This window comes from Brachyistius frenatus, unplaced genomic scaffold (assembly GCF_029030835.1).
Source record: "Brachyistius frenatus isolate BFR_SWC_R1_liver_20210118 unplaced genomic scaffold, ASM2903083v1 Contig_42, whole genome shotgun sequence".
NCBI classification, from domain to species: domain Eukaryota; kingdom Metazoa; phylum Chordata; class Actinopteri; family Embiotocidae; genus Brachyistius; species Brachyistius frenatus.
In genome coordinates this window covers 1,068,414-1,076,497 of record NW_027210641.1, presented here as the reverse complement: position 1 = coordinate 1,076,497, position 8,084 = coordinate 1,068,414, and the positions used below count along the sequence as shown (strand labels likewise).

General features: G+C 44.5%; 1 protein-coding gene across 3 annotated transcripts; it reads right to left on the bottom strand.

Annotated features, from left to right (window-relative positions):
• Positions 1-183: 183 nt before the first annotated feature.
• Positions 184-7,947, bottom strand: galnt3 (UDP-N-acetyl-alpha-D-galactosamine:polypeptide N-acetylgalactosaminyltransferase 3 (GalNAc-T3)). 3 transcript variants are annotated; one of them, XM_069702508.1, is made up of 13 exons: positions 7,812-7,947; positions 7,504-7,689; positions 7,045-7,326; positions 6,190-6,729; positions 5,282-5,454; positions 4,585-4,734; positions 4,219-4,453; positions 4,013-4,130; positions 3,665-3,865; positions 1,567-1,698; positions 1,240-1,341; positions 984-1,136; positions 184-874 (listed from the first exon to the last, which is right to left on the bottom strand). In XM_069702508.1, exons 4-13 carry the CDS (start codon positions 6,684-6,686, stop codon positions 761-763), a joined length of 1,875 nt encoding a protein of 624 aa, XP_069558609.1. In that variant the 5' UTR covers positions 6,687-6,729; positions 7,045-7,326; positions 7,504-7,689; positions 7,812-7,947; the 3' UTR covers positions 184-760. The 3 variants fall into 3 exon arrangements, with proteins under 3 accessions (XP_069558609.1, XP_069558610.1, XP_069558608.1); XM_069702509.1 differs by lacking the exon at positions 7,504-7,689; XM_069702507.1 differs by lacking the exon at positions 7,812-7,947 and having other exon boundaries at positions 7,504-7,767.
• Positions 7,948-8,084: the final 137 nt, after the last annotated feature.

Below are 8,084 nucleotides of genomic sequence, written 5' to 3'. Positions count from 1 at the left end.
TTTTTAATGTCTCTTTATATTGCAAAAAGAAAAAAAAAGAAAAACTTTAATTGAATTGTAACAACTTCAGTCCTGATCTGAAGACCCTTTATGATCATTGTAGAAACCCAAATTCTGTGTCAACAGAAATTTCCTACAATCTCAGCACACCATCACCCATCCCCACCCACTCCCCCACCCACTCCTCCACCCTTTAAAGGAGAATAAAATAGCATCCAAGGCACTGGATGGTACACCAAATACGAGGTTTCACATTCTAGAAAATAAATTTTAAAAAGGGAAAACGTACATAATCCTTGTGTGTTTCAGGTTTACACTGTTGGTCTCTTTGGTGCGTAACATTTGGGATTTTTGAGTTTCCAGCTTGAATCCTTGTTTACAACATACATGATACATTTCTTTGTTAAATTATTTTTGCTTCAAATTCATGTATGTATGGTCTCACGATATTTTGGTTGGAAGAATTGTGACAACATCTCAAACACAAAAGAGGCACTTAGTCAACATAGTGCATCTTCACTTTTCCAAAAACCTCATGCTTCCTTCCAGCAGTGGCACACTATGGTTTCTTCCAAAGTCCAAACTTTCCAGGAGCAGCAGCAGCAGTTCAGCTCTTCTATGTATAAAAATAAATAAAAACTCAACGCCATCATTAATCTAAAATAAACCCTGCTTGTTAGCTGCGTACAGTACAGTGTACTCGTGTCCGAGTACATCTATGCATACAGAGTAGCTATTTGTAAAGTGGTATTTTGCACACTCAGACGAAGGACCAGTGCTGGTATCTGTCTGAGGGGTTGCAGAGAGCCAGAGAAGGATGCTCATGACGAGCACTCAGACACATGTTCCATCCTGGGATGTAGAATAACTGGTTCTATATGAAGACAAGATTTGAACTATTACTTTCCCCCCAAAAACAAGAGCTAAAGCAGGCATTTCAAATCACAAATTTGTGTAGAAGAAATGCAAAAGACCAAACTCACATCCTTCAGTTCCCATTTTTGCTCTGCTCCGACAAATGTGTTCCTGCCTTTATATTGGCAGTCCTCCAGCTTCACGGCCCCCTCTGCTCCATGCAAACACAGCTTCTTCTGAATGTTGTGTCTAATCTCGTGATGTGTGGAGTACTCAAAATACTACAGCGCGGAAAACAAAGCAAAAAATACCATCAGCCGATGTGGTAAAAGTAAATCATGGTTTTTTTTTTCAAAGACAGAAAGAAAGTGTTTTCTTACTGACCTGGTTTCCTCCCAGACCATGACATGCGTACATGATCAGCTGTTTCCCACCCTCATTGTTCTCTCCAGCATCCAGACACGAGTCCTTGCCCACATTTTTCACCTATGGAGAAAGAAAGGCGAAGGGGAAAGCAGTGGAGGAAACAAAATGAAAAACTAACACCCAGTACAAGCTGTTCAAACAACTTTAGCCTCTGGGGTGCTTTCAGTGGTGTTAAATTGGAACTGCTCAGTACCCTCTGGAGATCCTAAGTGGAAACCCACAGTGGCTAGACAGAGCTGTGAGGTTTGGAAAGAGGACGGCTGGTGGTGCGGTGTGTGATCTTACTGAGCCAAAGTGGAGTGGGTTGAGATCAGGCATGAAGACTTCTGGATACACGTTGTTCAAATACCAGGAGAAGCTCTTGCACTGCAGCCGTGCACGGAGGTCCATGCGTTTGGAGATATCCCCAAAAGTCCTCTGTTACAACAATCACACACAAGAGAGAAAAACAGCGTCTTTGTCAAAGCGCCCTGCAGGTATCCTGGATGCCAACCGGGCTCCTTTTGCAAAGCACTGATGCTTTGTTTCGACTTATCATACGCTGTTTGTACTATTTATGGCTGAGGTGAGATGTCTGACACAAACACTGCTGTCTGTAGATAAAGGCTCCATTAAAAGGACTGCAGCTTTCTGAAGAAGAATCATAAACTCACTCCGATACATCTGGAAGTGCCGTTTACATGTTGAACAGGTGCAAGATTTTTCTTTCGCTTGACATTTGTCAACCACACGCAGAACTATGGAGAGCTCAAAGTATGTAAGAAAACACAAACAAATAAAAACCTCAACACTTAAAAAAAAACCAAGACTTTTATATCAAGACTCTATCGGCACTCGAGTCGCTCTGTTAGGTCGTATATGTACAGGCATGTTCGAGCAAATATTAGCATACCAATGCCAGCAGGTGCTAGGCGATGTATATCATGGTATATATATATATATATATATATATGATAATATATATGTACATATATATAAACTGAAAGCACTGCACAGGTGAGGCTGATGGGAAAGTTATTATTCAACCAAAGTATTTAGTGTAAAACTGATCATGGGTCATATTCATAAAGATAGAAAGCTACTCAGTGATGAAAATCGCAGAATTTTTTTGAGAATTTTCCCATAAAAGTTAAGAATAGATGCTTGTAAATATGAAAGTTATTCACAAAGTATTTTCACCTGTAAGAGAGATGCCTGAAAACTGTTAGGAGCAGCGAGAAGGGCTTTTTAGAGGCTTAAGAATTACATAAGCTGAGGAAAAAATTGCAGAAGTACAACAAGGTAGGAGAAATATTCTTCAAACACTGAATGACAGCACGTTGATCAAATGCTAAAATGATATCGTGCGAGGAAGATGTTTGTGGTCGATGTCCTTGGGGACGCTTACATTTCCCACTCAGCGCAAAAACACAAATTACGCCAGAAATGAAAGTGATCACAGCACAGATATTTGGCAACTGTAAAAATGTGACAGTGGAGCAGTGATGACTCGAGTCTATCGCAACCTTCACCTGCAGAACGATCACACGAAAAACATTTTTACAGCCTCATATTGGGACGCAGCTCATTTCATTCCCGCTGGATGTCACTGTGTATATATATATATAGATATATATATATATGTCCATTTTGTAGCCTTCATCACAAAGAGTGCATTTTATGAATCAACCAAGGATGCGCCACACCTGCCAACGGGGTCAACCACCAAGAGGAGGATTTCTTTCTCTTCTTTGCTCAGAGTTGCTCTGAGAAGTTTCCCAAATCACTCCTGAACTAAGACATCTTGTTATAAATTTGAAGGCTAAGTTCGGAGCGGTCTGAGAGGATTCTAAGAGTGTTCATGAATACGGCTCCTGACGGTAGAGGGAGGGGAAAGTTCAAGGATTGGTGAAGCTATTACAATCCATCGAATAGTTGCTCTGAGGGACCGCCTTGGGCCAAATGTTTACGGCACCATAGGACCACCTGTTGGGAAATGCTGGGAGACATTTCTGCTCATTTACCAGAGCTGACCGCCTCCAGGCCCCTTTTTCTCTGTCGGTTAACAGCTTTCACCCCCTAATAGATGATCTGTTCCTCCACATTTTAAACAGCGGGTTTTATTTTGTACAGAGTTCATGTGTTGAGAATTACAACAATGAAATGTTCTGGTTCTCCTGTTAAGTGTAATTGCGATCCATAAACAGTAGTTGGATTTGCTCAATATTATCTTGAGGGGAGGATAACGAGTGGCCTTAAATACCCTTACATACAGTCATGAGAAGTAGAAGTGAAAGATAATGCTGCAGAGCAATCTGCTGCTCCTTCAAAATCCGTGAATTCAACATTTGAAGGACTTACAGGATCGACACGCAGAATTTCAAAGGGAAAGAGCAGTACGTACATCTTTTGCAATCTGCGCAGCTTGTTGGTTCCGACGGTAGAAGATGTCCTTGTAGGCGTCCATCCAGACTTCGGCCAGTCGAACCTGATTGCGAGCGATAACTTGTGTACCCTTGGGGAAGGTGTGGGGGCTTTTAGTGCGGAAAACATGACCAACAATGGAACAGGGGATGATCTCCAGCTGTCCGCCACACTGCCACACCTGCAGGTTAATGGGAGACAGCAGAACCAGATGCATGATGACACGCGGTCGGACACACCCATGCAACAGTTTGCTTTGAGTCCAAAGGTAAAAGGCTCGGTGATAAATAACAAGACGGCTCCGCAGAATGACTTCATGACGTCTTACCCTAAATGACATTTCAATATTCTCACCACCCCAGATTTCCATTTCTTCATCATAGCTCCCAACATGGTAGAAATATTCTTTTGAGATGGAGAAGAGCCCTCCAGCAAATGTGGGAGTTCTGTCGATCAATTCAATTACAGGTTTTTACAACAAAAAAATGCTCACATAAGCTTAATAATCAATATTCATGCACAATTTGTCCTTACTTTATTGGGTATGTTTCATCTTTCCGCCTCCGTTTTTCATGGTCTGGTAGACTCTCCCAACCAAAAGACAAACCCCAGTCAAAGTTGCCTCGATTGTGGTTCTGGCCGTAAGGGGACGGTTTCATGAACTCAAACGTATTGAGATCAATAGTGGTTATATCCGGACTCACGACGGCAGTGTAGTTCTGGGCTATCCTTGCCAGCAGAGGCTCCAGCCACCCATTAAAGCATTCACCTGTGAAAACATGCACATAAGACATTGCGTCACAACTCCTTTCTTGAGAATAACCAGTATTGTGATGTGAGGCTGTGATATGCAAGTAAGGGTGTGACGACTAGTGAGTCATGTCAGCGGTATGAACTAACAGTGCGCATCCAGAAAGGTCAGCGTGTCACCGGTGGCCACGGAGGCACCGAGCAGCCGAGCAGTTATGAGTCCCTTCCTCTCTCGCTGCCGGACAACTCGCACGATGCTCAGCCGCTTCAAATACTCATCCAGCTCATCCTTCAACACATCTGGAAGTATGGGATCTCCATTAGACAATGAGGGAAAGTCACAGTGATGAAAATTCAGATGAATGGACAATTAACAGTCTAAAACAGCGTTTTACAGATTCTATTCACAGTCCTCAGCTTGCAAAAAAAGACTCAAACAAATAAATAAAAAAAAAAAGGACAAAACTGTTCTCCTTTCAGCAGATCTGATGTACTGCAGGGCTCCGTTTGTGGCCGGTTCCCAGCAAATAGTTTGAAGCGTCAGATGGACTGCATTCCCTGAAACCTCTGTCCTCTCCAGCATTCTGTTTCCTTCCCACATCTGACCCATTTACAAGAGTTAACTCAAACTCACTTCTAAGCACAACCAGTGCTAATTCCTCGTAGGAAAGTATTCCCCAGCAGCCCCTCGCTTCCTGTTGTAACCCACTTCACGGGCTGCAGAGGAAGCAGGGAGCTCCTCGCTGCGTGTTTCACGGCACACAAAGAGCTGCCCACCCAACACGTAACATGAAATCAAACCTAAAAGTGAACAAGGCGGTCCTGAAGGGCCCGACGGAGTTTTTACCGTCCACGCTGGCGTCGTCCACCAGGATGATCTCCTTGAGGAGAATGGCGGGGGAGGTGTGGAGGACACTGTACACCGTCCTCAGCAGAGTGCTCCAGGCCTCATTGTGAAACACAATGATCACACTGGTGGTCGGCAAGGGGGGGCATCGCCTGAAGGTTTGCTCAATACATCTGCACCAAGAAGGAAAAAGAGCACAAAGATGTGACTATGCAGCGTTGCTCCTGAGTGGCTCAGTAGTCTAGTTATTACATCTGCAGGCTCTCCCCTGTGAGGAGTCCATTTCAGCTGTGACACTGCATGCGTGGCATCGTTTCAAATACCTGCCATAGTAGAGTGTGAGAGACTTTGTAATTCACCCTAACGAGATTGCCAACACGGACAGGCGGTACGTCTGTGCTGTGTACCGAGTCTATACTGACGTGTACTTGGACTTCCATGTTCTTGGATGTACTGTAATTAGCCAAACAAAACTGTGGTTCCTTCTAAAATTTGGCCACAGAAATTGGGCACATGCTGAAACAAAGTCTCAGTCAGAACAGTCATCTCTGTGGTTTTTATTGCTGACGTTTTTCCCAGATGCAGAAAGCAAATATGAGGAATGTGTCTGGGTTGGGTGGTCAGTGCATTACTTCATCTTTACTTTAAGTTATATTTTGGACCAGTAGATCGATCTATGTAAAGGTAATAGAGACTGTGTTGTGCTGCTTTTACATCCACTAGGTGGTGCAATGACATTTTTTTTAATCAAAATCAATCAAACAGTAAAATAAATCCAACCATATGTCGTCAACTACGTCCCTCAACACCAACGTCTTCTGGTTCTTTCTTTAAGTGAAGACTTTAGTTCACATGAATGAAGTTGTACAGGTTTATCAAAACCGTAAAGACCGTACGAGGTAACATACTCTGGTGGTCTCGTGTCTGCCCCCAGGTCTCTGCTTAAGGAGATGCGGTCACTTGCATACAGGTTGAAGCAGTGTTTCTCCTCCCCCCTCTCCTTCTCCTTCATCTCTTCGGGGCTCAGTGAGTCTGTGTGGAAAGGTTTCCCAGCAGCTCCGGGAGCAACAACGTCCTGGGGTGGTCGCTCCAGAGCTGGCCTGAGCTCAGCAGCAGTGTAGTGACCCGGCAGGCAGGACAGGCTGTCTGCTTTATCCTGCTGCCGGACGGGGGCTCTGATCTGCATCTTTGGCATTGCATCCCTGAAGTTATTGACAGCTCCCATCACTATCCCCAGCATGGCATCGCGCTTCACTGCCATCTCCCTCAGCCACGGGTCCTCCTGTTGGCTTTGGCTCCCCACTTCCCATTGTATGAAGAACACAAACGTGACAAAGACGAGCGCCACTATAACCAGTTTAAGTGGGTGCAGTCGCCTTCGGAGCACTCTGCGAAGGGCTGTCATTCTTCTTGAATGGAGAGCAGGCAGGCTTTGGACTGAGACTCACCTGTAATTAATCATATTGAAACATTTAATGATGATTAGCAAACGACATTAATGTCATTATCAAATTTAAGACACCAGGGTTCACAAACAATCCAAGCAGCACAGGAATGCACTGTTGCCATGTCATGTCATTACTATCTTGTAGGCTACTTTAAGCACTTTTGTTCTTCTTTTGGTACACAGAATAAAAAATATAATGTGTTCAGAATTTGATAGTGAAGCTTGAATCGCTTTGCTGCCATCTCCAAAACACAGTTTTAACATCGGCTCTCCAAAGAATCACAGCTATGCATTCCTCCAGAGAAGAGACACGTACCATCAGTCGCTGAATTACAGGTTAAGGTTGACAAAAGTCCTTTAAACTGTCCTCAGAAAGTACAACGAATGGCATCCTGCTTCAACTGGAGGTCATCCGATGGTTGTTTCAACTCCAAAAAGACTTTCCGTGGAGACAAAAAAGATTTCGGACCTCACTAAACTTCCGTCTCGTTGGACCCAGGTGTGATCCTCTCAGGTAAAAGGCGGTGACGTAACGGTGCGCTTGCGCAGAGAGGACTCCAGCGTGTCAAAATAGTACAGTCACAATCCAAATCCATTCCTAGAACGGAATACAAGTGAGAAAGTGGGCATGACAAGAAACGACACGAACAAACCGAGACAACCTTTTAAAGAAAGCCTGTAAGTTTCCCAAATCACTGCTGAATCGAACATTTAACATTTCTCGTAACAAACCTCTTCTTTTTTTTTTTAAATTGCTCAGATAGTCTGCACTCACCTCGTCCTGGGGGATACTGAAGCCTGTTCTCCAGGGATCTGAGTCAGTAATGCTGTCATTAATAGGATTTGTTCAACTGGTCACTCACTGGGACAGTTGCTGGGTTACAAATAACGGAGGAACGCGATATACCCCACCGCATCCAATCAGAGGAACACCACCGAGCTGCAGCTCAGGAAGGACGGACTGAAAACGCACATGGTCCGACAGGGATTTTTGGAAAAGTTCCTCGTGCTTCCAGTGTGGAGGCGCATCATTCAGCTGTGATTTCGTTACTGCTGATAAAAGTTGTAAAAGCTGCCACTCACCACTGCAGTCTGCAGCTCCTGTGATCCTTCAAATGTTCCAGGTTTGTCCACGACGGATGGTGCTCTTAAAGAGTTGGAGGCTCCAGGAGTAAAGACGTGGATTCCGCCCGCGGGGAGCCTGTTCTGGTGCCCGGGTTGAAGCCTGTTCTGGTGCCCGGGTTGAAGCCTGTTCTGGTGCCCGGTTTGAAGCCTGTTCTGGTGCCCGGTTTTGAAGCCTGTTCTGGTGCCCGGGTTGAAGCCTGTTCTGGTGCCCGGGTTGAAGCCTGTTCTGGT